This window comes from Cygnus atratus, chromosome 5 (genome assembly GCF_013377495.2).
Source record: "Cygnus atratus isolate AKBS03 ecotype Queensland, Australia chromosome 5, CAtr_DNAZoo_HiC_assembly, whole genome shotgun sequence".
Lineage (NCBI taxonomy): Eukaryota > Metazoa > Chordata > Aves > Anseriformes > Anatidae > Cygnus > Cygnus atratus.
Window position 1 is genome coordinate 19,475,450 of NC_066366.1, and position 17,947 is coordinate 19,493,396.

The following is a 17,947-nucleotide window of genomic DNA, read 5'->3' on the forward strand; positions in this document are numbered from 1 at the left end:
GCCCTGCAGCACACCCAGCCTGTCTTCAGGCAGAGGCAGCAGCCTGTATGCTGGATAACGAGAGCTCACAACGCTTTTTGTGGTTTTAAGCTTTTTGTGGCTTTTTTGGTTTTAAGCCCTGCAATTGCACTCGTTCTCCCCAGCCCCAGCGCTACCCACCTCCTGCTGCAGTTTGTCCACTGCGCTGGTAACGCTCTCTTCTCCCTCTTTGCGGTACTTCTGGGTCATGGTGTTCTTCAAATTTTGCTTCAGCTCCATACTCAGCTGAATAGAAGAGACAAGTGGGATAAAATCACAGGGCAAGCTCAGCACCCCTCAGGGAGACCCAGAGCCCTGCATGTTTCATTGCCTCTGGCCCAGGAGAACAGAAAGCCTTGGGGAAGCTACAGCTTCCTTCAAGGTCCTCCTCGAAGGTCGGACTGGACTGGTTTCCAGGAAGCACGTGAGCTTATTTCCAGTTGATTAAAGATCATGCCTCCATTTTTGTGACTGGAAGGAGGTGCCTCTGGGACAAATTTCAGCCTGTGCTACACATCACCATGCAGGTCCTCACCTCGCATCTGCGAGAGAGACTGCCAAGACATGCTTGCATTAGAACAGAATACAAAAACTGTGCCTGCTTGAATACAAATGTGTCCATGAGATCCACATGCAGTCTTCTGTCTCTGAAGCTTGTGACAAAATACTAAAACCCAATCTGTCTATTCAGGAGCAGGAAGAGAGTCCTGGGCACATTGGACTGAAGCCATGTGGTCTGAATAGCTCTCGCATCGACATCAAAAAGGATGGCACAGGAGGGGATTAAGGGAGTGATTGCAAGAGTATTCCGAGGCATTTCTTGACAACGGTGACAAATTTGTAAAGCCAGACAGATGAAGTCTGATTTTTTTTTAAGTGCATAATTTCTGAAAACACTCCTGTCATAAACCACTGGCATGTTCAGGGGATTGGATTCAAACATTTCTTCCTGTGAAGGCTCTTAATCTAGCTAAATTCTTCTTTACAGAGATAGCTTCTCTATACACCTTTTATTCTATATGGTAAGTAGTAAATGAAAGGTCAGGCATCTCGTTATGCCGAACCGGGCAAAATACAGTCTGCAGTTTATTTTCCTTTGTATACACTGTTTTTTCCAACCCCATGTGTCAAGTGGGGACAACACCTACCTCACAGAGATGATATGAGGCTTCATTCATTAACATTTGCAAAATGCTTTGAGATCCTGGGCTGGGAAGCTCTACAGAAGTGCAAAGGACTTAATGTAATAAAGAGAAAGCAAGAGGTTCAGCAGCTGGAAGGCATCAGAAGCAAATAAAGAGGAGAGTCCATTAGCAGAATTATTACTTGGGAGAAAAGTGGTTACCTGCAGGCTCACAGGGAAGAACTGCAGCATGGAACACAAACAACAAAAGAAAAGGAGTTTAGACACACACAAACGCAAGCCTTAGATACCAAAGCAAGGGCTAAAATAAAAACAGTGGCAAACAGCAAGCGGCCTGCAACCAGGAAAAAAGAGGCATTTGTCAGCCAGAGGGCAAGGGGAAAGTGCAGCTATTGATCAGAGATGCCCCTGAGTGAATTAAAGCACTCAAGGCTACAGCTCTGAATATGTCATCCCTTATTTCAGCCTAACAAGGAGGATCAGCTCCTCTTCATCCTTTGGCATACATGAACCTAGTGGCTTTGCACAGATAGACCTTGGCTTCCTGCCATGCTCCCAGGATTGATCTTTCCCAGTTAAATATGTACACCTGCTCCACTGCTCCCTCCTGGCTACTATCAAACAAGCGAACCTACAGCTCTCTTTTGCTTCTCACAAAGTGCCAGTGCCCATCTTGGTGACGCAAAGCACAGGAGTCCCAAAATAAAAGGGAAAGGCAAGGAACCTAACAGCAAAGCCAATAAGATGGGATGTCCAGCTGCTTTTCAGACAGCCACTTGGCAACAATCCTAATTCACCCTTTCCAATCAATTTCCAGACATGAGAGCAATTTCCCAGGCTGTTTGTGTCCTGGTGGCTAAACCCCCTTTGAAACCAAACCGATGATTTAAGCCTCTGCTCTCTGCAACTGCAACCCTGCCAAGTCAGAACTGCAGCTGCTGGGAGTCCATGCTGTTCTCCAGCCCCTCAGCTGGGCTGGTGAAGTAAAGCCCTCAAAAACTTCATGACCTGAAAGGACCTAGCAGCTGAACCATCTTTGCCAGTACAGGAAGGAGCTGAGCAGCAAGGCTGAGCAGCCTCCCAAGTATAACCATTACTTTGTCAGAAGCAGTAAAATAATCCAAGGCCTTCTTTTGTATGGGGTGGTGAGTGAGTACAGACAGGTAGAAAGATGAACCCCAGTCAGACCCTAGGTCCCAAGCCTCAAAGGCCAATTCTGGCTGGAGAAATGGGACAATGACCCCTGTTTTCTGCCCCTGGTTTGAGTCTCCATGACCTGTGCCCACTCACCTGCTGGTAGTAGATATAGGCCAGGATTCCAGCAATGATCTCCAGGAGAAAGATGCACAGCAACAATATGAAATACTGTAAAATAACGGGAAAAGCAGGATGTTAGAACAGAACGTGAGGAGAAGCTTGGAGCTGGCTTACTACTAGCCGGCAAAATGCATGACACTGTCTTTGTTGGTGCTTTTCTGCAGGAGCTCTCAAAGGCACCAGTTGGGACTAGGACCTCAACAGGGTAGAAAGGCAACAATCCCACAGATGAAAAGAAAAAAAAACCATACACATGGTAACTGTAGACAAGCAGAAGCAAGCGCGAGATGAATTCGCACAGCCAGAGGGATGTAGAGAATGGAAAAGTGCAGGCAACTGAGATAAGATCACTGGACAGAAGAGAGTGGTTGCTGGATAACCTGCTGAATACATTCAATGTCACAGAAAATACCTGCTTCAGACATCAGTACAAAAAAAAATATCTGAAATTTCTGCTTGTTTTGATACTGTTTAGGGCATTTCATTAAGTTACTATGGAGAAACGCACGTTCTAATGGTGATTCCATAAGCCAACAAAGGGCCCGTTTCACCAAGGATATAGCAGACTGAATAAGCACAAGTTTAAAGCATGGATTTGTCTTCCAAGTGACTTCTGTGGGACTCAAGCACTGGCTAACGTGCACTATCGAAGCGGATGAATTTATACTAGAACTAGGGAGCTACTTTACAGATCCAGGCTGTTCTATGACTGCCACTAAATTCATCATTTTGTAGATGAAGCTAAAAGAGGCACCAGTTCCACGAGGACCTCGTGCAAAGACTCCCTGCAAGACTTGTCCCACTCAGGACAGACCAAACAACACATCTCCCATTTTCTGTTTTACCCTGAGCTTAGGAAATGTCTCCTCCCAAGGGGCGAAGCAAACAGCCCCCATTAAGCGTAGCTAGGTGTGAAACCATCTCTCCCCAGCACACAGAAAGGCAGTTAAGTCCTGGTCACAGCAAGGTGGATTTTTGTCACACAAGGGTTACTCTCCGCACTGTGCGCCCCTCTTTGCCTGGTAGAGGCAGGTATTTCTGAGCTCCTTTGCAGGACTGAAGCGACACAGACACAAACGCAGCTCAGGTTTCCTCTTTCCCCCCTGCTGGGATTCAGCAGCTGCAGAGGAAGGCCAGCTGGATTTTATCTGCAGGCCAGGCTTTAATCTGAGCACACAATCTCGAGCTTTCACTCCCCAGCCCCGCTCTGCCCCGGCTGAACACCGAAAGCCTCTGCATACCCTTGTACAAGGTACCCATTCATACCAGGGGAATGAGTCACCCAGCAGCCTGTGGGATAGCTAAAGGCTGGTCCCAGCACTCACAGGAGGCTGAAAGGGGCAAGAAAGGATCGGGGTGCTTTGTCACAAAGGCTTCCTTTCTTTTGCTGGGACATGGTTATGCCCTCCTGCCCTGACATCATCTCTCTGCCATGGAAGGAGGGTGGCAGGGTGCTGAGCACAACCAATGAACTGCAAAGCTTCTTTTAGATAGCCCTCCCTACTCCGTGTCGTCACGTCAGTGGCATTCAGGTGGAGCCGAGCTGCGGCACCACAGCTCGGCTCATCCTGCTGGCTTACCCTGGATAGGAACAAACGCATATCCAGCGGGCCTCAGAGAATTTGAGTCACGAGGCCCCTGTAAGCCCTCGTGAGGGAGGGCAGTGCATCTGCCACCCACGCATCCAACCCGTCTCCGCTGATACACGGCATCATTAGCCTTATCTCAGCCCCGTCTCTCCCTCAGGGCCCCTTTCAGGTATCTATTACACTGGGTCCTGCTGACATACGGGAGCGGCAGCTTTCACTCTGGGGACACACAGGCAGCACGGGGCTGCCCACCCTGCTCTTCACCAGGAATCACAGGGCCTTCCTTACCAAGGGCTGCTCTGAAAGGAGAAGTACGCCTGCTCCGGTGGGGCGCTGCAGGGACATGCCCTGCTCCCTCCCCAAGAAGCTGGGAAACCAGTAAGAAATGTGGGATCACCCAAAGGCCTGTAGTAGACTTGGCTGGAACCTGGTTTTTGCCTAACAAAGACTGCTGAAATGGCTCACTCGAGAGCAGGGCAGCAGCTTCGGCATCTGAGCTGAAGTTTGAGCAGGTCTGAAGATCACTGCTGCCTCTGCCACCTGGGCAACCTCAGCGTGAGAGACTCCACGTCTGCTGCCCGAGCCTCTATGCATCACCTGGCTGAGGAGGGACACGAGGAAGAAAAATGAGCAATGACAAAGAAGTAGCACAGCTATGAGTGATGAGTAACGAAGTTCTCCAAAAAGTTTTAAGTGAGCCCTTAAAACCCAGAGTTAGGCAGCTGACAAAATCCCAGGTTGCTGAGGCTCCAGCAGAACACCGAACTAACAACCAGATACACATTTCACAAACAGCAGCCAGAGCTGTCAATTGATTTTAAAAGCACCAAGGAGGCACTGGGGAGAGGAGAGCCGCTTACACCATTCCCTCCCATATTTACATGGGCCGCTGGTACCGAGAGAAATTGGGACAGGCTGGCACAGACCCCGTGAAGCTGTTAGGATTGCTGCCTGAGCTCAGAGCTGGCACAGGCCCCCAGCCAGGCTCACCCAGCCCTGGCAAGCACGGCCCTAATTCTTGTGCACATTACTCACTGGCAACCGAAGCAGAGCGCAAGCACAGAGAGACAATAGGCCTGTCGCGACCAGCCACTCTGAAAGGACGCGTGGTGTGAGGACTCAGAGTGACCTTTTGTTCTCGAGAGACAAGTATTAGTTTTCTGGGGCAGAATAACAAAGAAAACCCCACCGGATTTTCATCTGTAGCTTCTGGCTGAGGCAAAAAAAAAAGACAAAGGGAAACCTCTGGCATGGAAAGTAAGCAACGAAAGGCCAAAACGGACTGCTACAGACCAGGAGCGCAACGAACAAGCATCAGCAAAGCACTCCCTCTGTCCTTCTCCATGTTTTATTTTCCATTCCTGGCTCTACTGTGCCTCTCACAGGAATTACTAAGCCTTCAAAGCAGCGGTACAAATGTCAGGATTTCTCATGGCTCTTCTTTTTGCTCCTCTTCCAAACTAAAGAGGGGAAATGGGACAGTCAGGTGAACAGGGACGTGCAAAGCTGAAGGAGCTGGTGAAGGGTTATTGCAGCATCCTCTCATTTCCGTGAAACCAAAGAGTCACTGACTGTTGCTGTGCTCGCCGCTGTAGCTCAGCTACTAAAGAATGTTGCATGCTCCAGACTGAGAAGGAGATTTGTGAGGAAGGAAGCAGAACAGAAACCCTAGGGCTGGTAAAAACTTTGGTGTAGGTGGGTGAGCAGGGTGCCGAGGAAGTAACACAAGGAAGAGCATAAAATTATCCAGACGTAATGGCTTTTTTGAGGAAGCAAAACCAAAAACTTTTTTTTTGCCACTACAGAAAATTTTCAGTGAATACTTTCTTATTTTTGGCAACACAATGAAAAAACATGTTAATTTTGTTTGAACCCAGTGTCATTAAAGTCAGTTTTCTTACAGGTCCCTCATATTTTCCTTTTCTTTTGGAAAATGGGAAGAGAATATGGGACAGGCAGGGAAGGAGGAAGAGACGAAAGCCACACTATTTGAAATTGGCCAAATCCAAACAGACTTTCTCACATGCAGTATAGACATTGTGGCTACGCTTTGTACTTTTGAAGCACATAGTGGTAACTGCATTCTTTGGGTTGATGAAAGGAAAGGCTCTAGCAGTAGACCCCACCACCTGTGACAAAGGCAGCAGTGCCATTAGGAGCTGGAAACCTTAGTGGCATTTGCCCTAGGACAAATGAATAGGGTTAGTGAGGAACACAACCAAGATGTTTCCCCACCCTCCCAGCGTTGTTCAAGAGAAAACAAGGAGAACCTTCCACCCCAGCCCCCAAAAGCAAAACTTACCACTCTTAGCAAATTCCGACGCTCTTTGAAGGTGGCACAGCAGCCAAGGATGCCAGTAACCATCACAACCACCCCTGCCACCACCAGAATATAAGCAGTTGCTGAATACGTGCTGGAGGAGAGCAAGCTGATGTAGTCACTCTTCTCAGCCAGGGTCCAGGTGCCCACTGCCATCACAGCCCCACCAGCCAGCTGCATAAAAACAGAGGCAAGGGAATGAGGGGCATCCAGTGCATGAACTTCCTCGCCTCCAGAAGCGACCGACTGAGATACCAGAATGTGCCCCAGCTCTGCGACCCGAGCCAAAGACAACCCACACCAAAGGAAGGACCCCCTGAGGTCTCCCTGGGATGGTGAGCAGTGCCCTGGCGAGGGCAGAGCTTCAGGGAGGCCAGCTGTGCACCCCAGGCAGGAGGAGGTGCAAGCTACCTGGAGCACTTGCCCATGCACAGACTTCAGCCTTCCCAAACAGAGCGACGCTGCTCTGGGCAAACACAAAAAGGTGCCGCAGCTTTCGGGGTGCGACCTACCAGCAAGCTTTCCACTGCTCAGCAAGGAGCAATATTGACCCCCACTAAATGACAACTGCACCCCACAGCTCTTTCATACGTTATACATCTAGGGAGAAAGCAGGCAAGGAGCTTTGAGCCCAGCTGGTTAAACTCTGACCCTTGCAGGGAGTGAAGATGGAGAAACCAACCCAACTGTTAGCCGTTCTGTTCTCTCTTTGCACGTGTCATGTTTTTGGAGGGTTTCCTGTCGTTTCTGGTGAGCTCAGCCAACTCTACAAATGCTAGCTAGGTGAAAAGAAAGCAGGGAGATGGTATTTTTCAGGCATTATTTTCTATAATTTGTAAGGAGACCTATAAACAGTCAGAGGCCCCAGTGTCACACCACAACTTCTGCAGCTTGGGCTGGCAAGTCCAAGGGATGGGATTTCATCCCACCAAAAGAAGTGTGGGTTCCACTGATGTCAGAGCTTTTTGCCAAAGACTTCAAAGCCAATGATTCTGCACTCTTGCCACCAAAACCGTAGCGCCTCTGAAACAGGCTGAAGCTTCTTACCCAGAAAAAGAAATTGAAGATGAAGAGCAAGTACTTGAGACAGATGGTCCCGCATGTTTCCTTCTTTTCGGTGTACTCACGCATCTTTCTGGCTTAGATAGCTCCTGGAAAAAAAAAAAAAAAGTTTGAGAAGCCAGTCAGTCATCATGCCCCTCCTCCCTAAAGGGCAGCATTATTCTCCTGCTGCAAAGACCTCACACTTCCAGCCTTCAGCTGAACTAACACAGCGAGCGAGCCATTCAAGTGACTTCAGGGATGCTGGGCAGTGCTCACTCACATGAAGAGCTCTTGTATCCATCCGAGTGACCTACACAGCACGAGCCCTCACGGAGTGTGAAAGAGAGGCAGATGGTGCCAGCATGTGGCCTTCCTGTGCTGCCATCCTCCTCCTCCTGTCTCCCCGTTCTGCTGTCACTTCTGGAGATTCATTTTCCTTAAGATTAATACTTGTGGGGGAAGGATCAGACCTACCGTGGTGCAAGCCCAGCACTTGCTGAGACCAAGCCAAAACCATGACTGGGTCTTTAGCAATTCTGATCACGGCTACTGTAAGGGAAGTTCACTATAGTCCATGCTCACCTCCTCCTACTTAAAGTAAATGAAATCCAGAGCTGTTACCCAGCACGCCCCAACACCGGGCTGACTGCGGCATCGCACTGTTACTTCTGAAGGGGGGGACAGAAACTCTGTCTTTGGCATTTACGGAATAATCCGTCTCCAAAGAATTTCCTTTCCTCACGGATGCTCGTCACAATTGCCTTAAATAGATCTCCCCCTAAGTTCTGGGTATTTTTAACCTTTACGACTGTGACTGGGAATGTGCTTGTTATCCACCCAAACGCCCTATCCTTTTTGAACCCCAGCAATACGTTGGAGTAATGAGTCCCCATCTTCACTCTGCTTATTTCTCACAGCCCTGCTCACCAGCCGGCTGTCTCCTGGGGTACTGCTCCCAGCTGCTAAAGAGGAAGCAACACAACCACTGGCTTCAGGCGATCTGACAGCATAAACCACCACTGCAGGTACCAAACCACCCCGAGTCTGTGGTGGGTCAGCCCCCAGGCAAAGCGTTACAGAGGTGCTGTGCTCTGAGCTGGTTTCACCTACGGAGGTCTGCAGCAAGTACAGCTCCACGTCACTTCGCTGCCTCCTGTTGATGCAAAAATAAATAATAAAAAAGCAAACCTCCCCACTGCCTGACTGGGCAGCCAGGACAAAGGCACTGCCCAGAGCATCCCTGTCAGCTCTGTGAAGTTTGAAGAAGTGCAAGCGAATACTCACCATCTCTCCCTTCCCAAAAGCTGCATTCAACCCAAAAAACCATCCTCTTCCTCCCCTCCCAGCCAGCGGGGAATGATACGAACACGTCGCTTTCTCTCTTTCTGAAGACCCTGCACGCTTATCAGAGTAAAAGGCTGTCCTGGACCAGAGAGCTCCCTGGAAGCAGGCAGGCACAGAGCTGGGCTCAGCGTGAGCCCCCCTGCTGCGTTCCCAACATCTGGCTTTACAGCCTGGCTTGCTGCTAGGAAGAGCAGCTGCCAATTCTGCAGCATAATTGTATTTTGTCTGCAGGAAATTGGTTCCTTTTGCTTCACTCCAGCCCACTCAGAAACCCCAGGCAGGTCTGTGCTTTAGAAACTACTAAAGCTAGCAGGGGGCGTGAGGGTGAGAACATGCCCAGCGGTCCCACCTGTGCCCCCTCGCCCTCCGCAAGCGACCATTTTTCTCTAGGACAGTGTCTGACAAACCAGTTGGCAGCAGAAAGGACTTTCACTGGTGAAGAGAGCAGCTCTGAGCTGGTGGCACGTATCAAGGCGAATAACTCCCGGTCCTCTGGAAGGATCAGGAACTCCAGCAACGCTCCGATTAATTACCACGTTGATTAATTACCACGTTGCAGCACAGAAGCCTGGGGCAGGGGGAAGGAATGGATGCTGGTGGCACCGTGTGCTCTGAACAGACTTGCAGTTCTCTATGAGAAGCTGCCTTGTTCATGAAAGGTGACAGATTTACAGCTCCCAGAGGCTCCATTTAGCCACGGAACAGGAACGGCAGCAGCCAGACAAGCTCCCACAGCTACGCACACCTGCACAGCCCAAAACAGGTACCCCTCAAAGTACATGCCCCCCCAAAAGAAGCCAGCACAGGTATTTTCATGGATTATCATGCAGCAGGTGCTGGGCCCTAGCAAGGAACAGAAACTTGCACCTCTTCCTGATCTGAGACCTCAGAAATCCGACCGAGCAGCAAGGGCAAGGACCAGGCAGGCTGACAGCTCAGGTTCTACTTGCAGGCAGATGACCGCGAGCCTGAAATTCGCCTCCACACCGCAGGTCCTGCTCCACCGAGCACTGCACACGGTGCCTTTCAGGTGGCTCAGCGTCGCTGCTGGGAGGAGAGGATTGATCTGCTTCCAGCACACTGGCAGGGAACAGCTGCGGGTTTACAGAGCGCGGTGATTCACACGGGGATGGCAGGCCATGAATCAGAGAGCAATCAGGGCTGCCTCCTGTTTGATCTATCCTCCCCAGCCCCGAGCAGAGCTGGTGGCACTGGCTGGCCCTTGCAAGCTCACCGACTCCCCCAGCGAGCTGCTCCCTCACCGCGCTCTCCAGCTACAGCTGGGGTAAGGCTACGGGCGACGAGACCCAAAAAGCACAGCACCTTGGTGAACACGGGGGGCCTCCGGGCCCCGAGCAGCGTTCAGCGGCGTGGGCAGGGGCTCCTGGCCTCAGTCATCCTGGTAACAGACCCTCAGAAGTCATATGGAGCACTCTCGAAAGCAGACAAGAGCAAGCAACGTTAATTAACACGCACAGCTGCGTTCTATTTCAAAACACGGAGGCAAAGGTCTGTTCTGAATCACCCAGATAATTATAAACGAGCTCTCCAGTGAACAGAAAACAGTGAGGCTTGCCACAGGGGTGTATTTACAGATGCATAAAAACATATTAATTAGACATGAGCTTGATAACAGGAAATGTTTTTCTAATTGAAAAAGTGGCTAAAAGACCAAAAGCACTTCCATAACGAAGTCCATTTGCTCCAATCCAATAGACAGTAGCTTCATCAGGAAGCTAAATTTAAAAAGAAATCTGGGAAAGAAACGCAGTGTAATTTAGTCACACAACCAAAAGAGGTATTTTGATGTTTATTTGCCAGAAATCAAGAGCAAGTTCCTACTGTGCTCACACATCACAACCTAAGTGTCAATGAGAAATGATGCTCTAAAACAAAATGCACAAAGGTGGGAGGAAAAAAAACAAGGGAAAAACTCAGGGCGCCAGAAACCGCACACGAAACAGAGGGAAGATTAGCTCAAAAACCTAGGGGCTGAACAGCTCGAATGCAATTCTCTGCTCTGCCTCCTGCACGACCTTAGGCAAGGCCTGTCCCTTGCCTCTGCTCTTCCTCCCCTGTGCCGGAGGCCCAAACTTCTCTGAACCCAGTGATGTCGTAAGGAGGTGAGAACCCCTGCAGCCAGAGGAATGCCACCTGTGAGCACGACAGGCTCCAGGCAACCGGTGTAGTGCCAAAAGACCTACTGTCTTCAGAGTGCTTTCGCCAGTATAGATTACTTTGGCCAGTGAACCGAAACCACCTCTTCTGGGGTTAGTAAAATACATACTGACAATGAGAAGACTGTATGACCATCTTAAAAAAATAGGAAGAATTAAAAAAAGAAAGAAAAAAGAAAAGAGTATGTGCTCAGCCTGCCCTGTCTGACCCCAAGCCACAGCCTCCCAGGTGGGTTAAGAACATGCGGTGCAAGAGTGCAGGGGGCACTTCGAAAGTGAAACCCTTCCACGGCCTGATTTTCTTGGGCTCTCATCTTACTGATCCCGACAGTAAGGATGACAGTTCATCCTTAGGACAGACGGGACAACAGGAACGCACCAGAAGCTGAGCACCTCCAGCTCTGGGTGCTGAGCTCTGCACAACACAAGCACCGCACAAACGGCTGCTTGGCTGCACTGAGGCACCCAAAATCTCAACGGCGGGGCTTGCTCTGCGATCCCACGTCAGAGCACTGTATTTTTACTCGCAGACCCAAAGGCAGATACAGGCACGCACCTCCATCTCAGCTCAGCAAGCACGTGGCAGGCACACACGCACACTCCTGCTGGCTAGACATTCATTTAGTCATCGCAGACTCTGCTCGGTACATCTGCCTCGACTTGCACAGGTACAGTACTTAATTAAACAGCAAAGAAATCCAGGGCTGCAGGCTTTTTCTGCAGACCCTGCCCTGCAGCAGCATCTGATGGATGGTAAAGAAACGATGCCAAAGCAAATGAAATAGCTCACAGGCCATTAAAAGCAACCAAAAAGAAAAGAAATAAAAAAGTAAATCAACACTTAAAAATAATGAATGATGGCAAGAAAAATGGTATCTGATGTGTCAGTGCTGTCTCTTTTATAGATAATTGTTATGAACTGGGGCAAAAGAGAAGGTCCTACACCTCACACTGCACTCATCCCCATAACCAAATGCCAGCAGTAAGCCAAGGAGAAGTGTAGCCCATCGCACAAGAAGGATGTGCCGAAGGAAATCCTGCTGCACCTACGCTGCTACTAAAGCGCAGCTCCCAGACGGCTGCAAATCGAACATTACCTGCCTCCTGCAAACACAGCCACCTCACGCAGCCTGCAGGCATGCTGCTGGCCTGGAGGGCAAGGTACAACTGCCCTGAAATCTATCTGAGCTGGGCCAGATAACTCTGGCCTTGAGGCAGCTCTCGGGAGCAGAACAAACACGCGCTCCTCAGCATGTGCAATGCAGCTGTGGGCCAGCAACCTACTGTCTTCAGCAAACTGACTGAAGACCTCCTTCTCCAGCAAGGCCCTGCTCCAACTGTTGAAAACATGACCTCTCCATCCAAGTTCCCTCTCCAAAAACAAAATTATTGCCACTGCTGCTTCACCTACCCGGCGGGAACATCTTTCGAAACGGCCTCCAGCTGCTTATCAACTTGCCAGCTCATCTCGCACAGCGCAGACAGCAGCAAGAAGCCACTAGATCAAACCTTCCCCGCAGAGGAACTCCAAAGCTTTTAGTGAAGTGCTCCGATTTACACAACCACTAAGTGCCATTACCCACCCCAAACTGCTCGCCAACAGGGGTCAACGGCCTCGACACTGACCTTTCCCCACCGAAGCAACCCACAGCTCAGTGCAAATCTTCAGTTCTCTTCAAGTGCCTTTTTTCCACCCACTCTTCTGGCTAGCTCTGGTCCTCTGCCAGATCTGGGAAAGCTGAAAAAGAAAGGAAGAGAGATGGAGAATCATGAATTACGTGAAGGATTATTACGGGAATTGATACACGGTAAGATGCTTTGCCATTAAGCACTCCTTTGAACAGAGAGCATATGGTTTCGGAGTACACTTTATGAATGCATTTGATTAAACTGGAAAGCGTGCACCGGATAATGGGGAGGAGCCAGACTGCACGGTGAAGACCTTCTGATGGCAGGAAGCTGCCAGAATAGGTCTATGTTCGTGTCTGCTGCATTCTGCAAATGCTGCCACTGCTTCTGTCAAGGCTGTGTAGGCACCACGGTGACAGCTCGTTCTGGTCCAAAAGGCCCAGGAGAAACTCCACGAGAAAGCTCAGGAAGAAGACCCGAAGGTACAAGGGGGTGCTCTAGCTGGGGTTAAGTGCTTTGAAGTGATCCCTCCTAGCCCTGGCACTGGAGGTGCTTCTGAACTGCCCGGGAAGAGGAAAGAGGTGGGCAAACAGCGCCAGGATTCACTGCACACATCCACACTCTGCTCCCAGGGCTCAGGAGCCCCAGAAAATATATCAGGAAACAGAACCGGGCCCCTACAGAGAAAAAGGGTGCTGGGAAGACACTTGTTTTCTTCTTCCTCACTCCATGAAACGTTATCAAAACAGGCTCTGCTGGAAAACAGCTCCCCCGAATTCCTCCACCACTGCCAACCCTCCCAGAACAGGGCTTCCCCCTCGCAGTGTGAATGCACAGTGCCTCCCTCGGAATGGATGAGCAATAAGGTTCAGGAAGGTGCTTTCAAACCTAACAGAGTTATTTCTCTACAGCCTTACCACATTTCTGGCGGGCAGCCAGGCTGCATGTGCCTGCTGCACTGGAAAATGGCCTCTAATTGTGAGCAGCAGGATGGAGAGGAGAAGCAAACAGCAATTCGTCTCCTAGCCTCTCTATTTGGATACTGAATTAATGATCTTTTGATCTACACCCTGACAGTAACTCACTTCACAGCCTAAGGCTTCAAGTCTTTCATCTGTTGCCCCTCTGGGAAACGGAAGCAGTAATATTACCTGACTTGCCTGGGTGGGATAAAGAAGTGTTTGCAAACCATCTGGGAAGAGAAAAAGGTTACTTATTATCAGATCACACAACTCATAACCATTTTAACTTATTATTATCTTCAAGGGGAGCTTCCTGCAGGCCTTTTTCTGAAGTAGTACAGACAGCACACGTTCACTTACGATCAGCTTGGCTTACCCCTGCTTCCATTCCCTAGGAAAAGCAATGCTCTGGTAAAAGCTAAAAACACGCTAATTCACTTCACTCCGTAGCCTCTAGACCACGGGAAAATCTCTGGAGAGAAACAGTGGAAATCCCAGCACTTATGCCATTCAGAAACGAATGTCCTACAGTCACAAGTTACAGAACCAGATGCGAGCCCAGGCTCCCCCTGAGCAGCCCCTGTGCCCTACCATTTTTATGTCTGCTTCATGCTGCTCCCTTTCAGAAGGGAAAAACGACCCGGGATGCAAAGCTGAGCGTTTCGTCTTCCATTTCAGCATGCTGGAAGGTCAACGTACTCATGCCTCGAGGGTAAAGAGGAAGGCAGGTCACAGGCAGAGAAGCTCCTTGTCAGGAATTTTCATTTATCCTCGCGGGGGGACAGACACACAGAACAGATTTGGGTCCGAGTCCCCCCTCCCTGACACGTACACCAAGCATCTTTCACTCTGCTGAATGAGATTCCCCAGAGCCCAGCTTGGAAGCAGCCTGCACCTCCTTCTACCGTTGTCTAGAGGGACGATGACGTGCTGCTCAGGGCAGGGAGTCCCGGCCTCGCCCGCAGAGCACCTAGCACAGGAGGGCCTCACCCCAGCCTCAGGGGGCTGCTGAGAAGCGAGGAACACCAGGCAGCACCTTCCGGCCTGCTGCTGTCAGGTCTGTGAGCAGTGGCCCTGGGAGAGGTGGAGACAACTCAGAAAGCCACCCAGGTTCAACGGGAAGGTCTCCCGGCCACCTCCGGCAGACCCTGCTCCCCTGGGACTGCACTTCTCCCAAGTCAGGCATCCAGCAAGGAATCGTGTGCTTCACACGCCTAAGGAGACACCTGCTCCTCAACACAGGAGCCGTCTGCTGGGAGAAGATCACTTAGCTGTTCCTCTCATTTCTTTCAAGACTGTACTCCACAGGGGAGGGAGTTACCGCCACAAAAATAGCAACGAGATCAGTTCCAAACTCGGCACGGGTATTTATGTTCAGCTCCACACGCGTACCTGTGTGTTGAAGGGCTTTGTGAGGGGGCAGCCAAACCCAGGAGAGGGGACGGCTGGCTTCAAGGCTGTAGAAGATAAAAGGACCTTAGTGCAAAACCGATTTCATAACCATTCAAAAAGAAAAAAAAAAGGAAGAAAGAAAGAAATTGAGAGAGAAAAAGCAATCAAGCATGTTTGTGCTCCAGAACTGCTCCACTACAAAGCAAACAAAAACCACTCGATAAGGCTATCTGGTCCTAGAAGAACATCTACAGCTAGCCTCAGAAAGGCTGTGCAGGTCACTGCTCCCAGAATCTGATAACCTGGAGAAAAAATTAAAAAGTAAAAATAAAAAAAACAACCCCTCCAAATACAGAGGCCCTGGCAGGAGCTGGAAGGCAGGCCAGAGACCAGCACCCAGCGCATGATTAATGGGAACTCCTCCTGTGCCCGACAACATCAGCTTGTGCCCAATAAAGCCCCCTTTATCCCGGAGGATCCCCAAACACTTCACACTATTTATACACAGGAACCACTTCACCCGTCATTGAGCTGAGGAGAGGAACAATAACCGTCTCTTTGCTTCCTCGCGCCAAGTGCCAGAAACGAGCGCCTGGTGCGTGTCAGCGGAGAGCTCCCCGCAAGGAGGGTTTGCTGGGACAAGGAGCAGCAGCTCAGACAGGTCGGGGTGAGGCACGACAAGGCAAACCGTGCTCCTTACAGCCTGCTGGTGGTGTTACAAACTCTGTTCTCCCGTCTCTGTTCATGGGCACGGTGCTTTGTTTCGTTTTCGAAAGCCGGGCTTTGTCTGCACCGGAGAATTTACCAGTAGCGTTCAGCCACGTTTCTGAACAGAACGGTTTGTGCAGAATCAGCTCTCCTCCTGATCCCTGCCGATTAATTACGCTGGCATTTTCGGCTCGGCTCTCAGAAGCGAAGCCACTGGGTCCTCGGTGTTTTCATGGAACACGCTCAGAACCTCCCCTCCCTGCAGCCACGCCGGTGCTAGGACCGACAGCACACTCTTTATAATCCTCCCGGCCCCCACGAAGCTAGGCAGGCAATTCTGTACACGAATTCATAGCGATTTCCAAATAATGCAGTGATCATACCCATTTGTTCTCTCTATAAATAGGTGTATTTTTCAAACAGGCTCAGTGCAAAGACTAACCTGAGGACATGTCCCACGCTGCAGCTAGCACGCAGTTGCTCAACACTTGGCTGCAGTCCCTCTGCAGAGGTGCTTTCAGTTTTATTCCCTACAAATCTCAGCAGTGAGAGGGCAACTAGCTAAAAGCCAGTAGATTTTCTACCTACCCACAGTATCGTCACCTTCACCTGACTTGGCTCACGAATGAGCGCTTGGGTTTTAAATCCCACCAGCAAAAACCTGCTCTGCCCTTTCTGGTGGTTGGTGTCACCATGGGGCAGGTTTCTAGCCTCTCCGTGAGATGCAGTTCAATAACCTCACTGCCCGAAAGGCCCTTTACCTCCTCAAGGCAACTCACCGAAGAAAAAAGGCAGCACAACAGGAGCACAGAGAGACTTCTGGGGAAGTGGCTTCCCCGGAGTCAGACGGGACACTGGCAGCAGAGAAGAGCCGTGCATTTGCTCTCCTCGCATCTCAAGATTCATCCTCCATGCGCCAAGCTGTTCTGCCCTCGAAGAGACCTCTGCAGAACACGAAGCTGTAAAACACAAAGCCTCCCAGCTACCCGTTAGCGCTTCCAGGCCCGTGCCTGAGACACCTGACTGCAGACAGCATAGCAGCAGACGAGAGGCGCAGGAAAAGCTGGCCACCTTTAATTCCTGTGCAAAACCTGTTCTGCTTTAACCAGGCTGTTCCTGTTGGCACTTTGTGGTGGAAACGAGCAAAGCCAAAGTCCTTGAAATCAAAGCACGGATCTGTCCCAGGCAGCCAGCCGCAGTTCCAGCTGCACAAAGGCTGTATTTTAAAAGCAGCCGAGAAGGGGGTCGACAATGGAAACTGAGGTAACAGCCTTACCGCTTCAGACACGTTGCTGATTAGCTCAGTGCCGGTGCCAGCGGTGCCGCAGCCAAGCTCTCAGCGTGTCGGCGATGGGTCCGGTACCTGCAGCACCAGGAGCGGGGCGATGCACCCCGCAGCGTGCTGAGGGAAAAGGGAGCAGCACGCAGCCGGGGCCGCAGCGAGACCTGCAGGAGCTTCCCCTCCTGCCCATGACAGCCACCTCATGCAGCAACACCCTCGCACCTGGGATTAACCTCTTCGCTGCAGGCACCAGCAGGAACGGCCGAGGAGTCTCTTCTGACCATCAGCCCTCACACATCCCCCGTGTCCCTGTCCCCGACGGGTCTGCTTTGGAGCGACCATTAAATGCTTTCAGGAGCTGTGTTCCTCTCCAGAGCTACAAACGCTTTACTAGAGCCAGATCAAATATCAAGCACGGTCAAGGGCAAATTAAGTGACATTTCATTTTCTGGAGCTGCGAGGCCGGTCCGTCGGAGCCGTCTCTCTCTTGCTGCTACAGGAGCAATACCGAAACCCAGGCCCAACCCATGCTGCACGGGGAAGCCTTGGAAAGGATCGTCCTTGCAGCAAAAACTAAACAACCCCCAGCCAAAAATAAAACGTTCCTCTCCCTTCCCCCTCGCTCAGACTGTAGTGATTCCACCAGAACCATTTACGCAGCTGTTTTTAGGCCAGCCTGCGAGCTTGCCGGGGAGGCATCAGCACGTGAATAAGTAACTGGAAGGCAGGGGCTGGCCTCAAGGCAGTTACTCGCTGGCCCTTCGCCAATGCTGCGGGCAGGGGAAAGAGCAGTCCCTGACCCCAGAGCACACTCCAACCGCCTCTAAGGAAAGCCCCCAGCTACCAACCGCTTCCCTGAAACACCTCCCTCCAGTGGTCTCTGCTCGCAGAGCTGCCCCCAGCAGCACCGGGAGCAGGGCTCGCACGGGTGCTCCTCGCTGCTTGGAGCAAACCACAGGCAAAGGGCAGGAGACACGGCTCTCCGTAACGGGGACGGAGCTATCAGCACCACAGAAGTGTG

At 50.8% G+C, this 17,947-nt stretch overlaps 1 protein-coding gene across 17 annotated transcripts in view; it reads right to left on the bottom strand.

Moving 5' to 3' along the window:
• CD151 (CD151 molecule (Raph blood group)) overlaps positions 1–17,947 on the bottom strand; it is a 32,062-nt gene that overhangs the window by 5,594 nt on the left and 8,521 nt on the right. For 8 of the 17 annotated variants that reach the window (XM_035552191.2, XM_035552182.2, XM_035552186.2 and 5 more), the window contains 5 exons: positions 12,580–12,691; positions 7,436–7,539; positions 6,371–6,562; positions 2,453–2,527; positions 160–264 (listed from right to left, as the gene is read on the bottom strand). In XM_035552191.2, coding sequence (XP_035408084.1) covers positions 160–264; positions 2,453–2,527; positions 6,371–6,562; positions 7,436–7,519 — 456 coding nt within the window. In that variant the 5' untranslated portion in view covers positions 7,520–7,539; positions 12,580–12,691. Of the gene's footprint in view, positions 1–159; positions 265–2,452; positions 2,528–6,370; positions 6,563–7,435; positions 7,540–12,579; positions 12,692–13,733; positions 13,775–14,135; positions 15,002–16,086; positions 16,175–17,947 lie in introns of those variants that run through there. The other 9 variants (XM_050711236.1, XM_050711238.1, XM_035552184.2 and 6 more) reach the window with 8 other exon arrangements.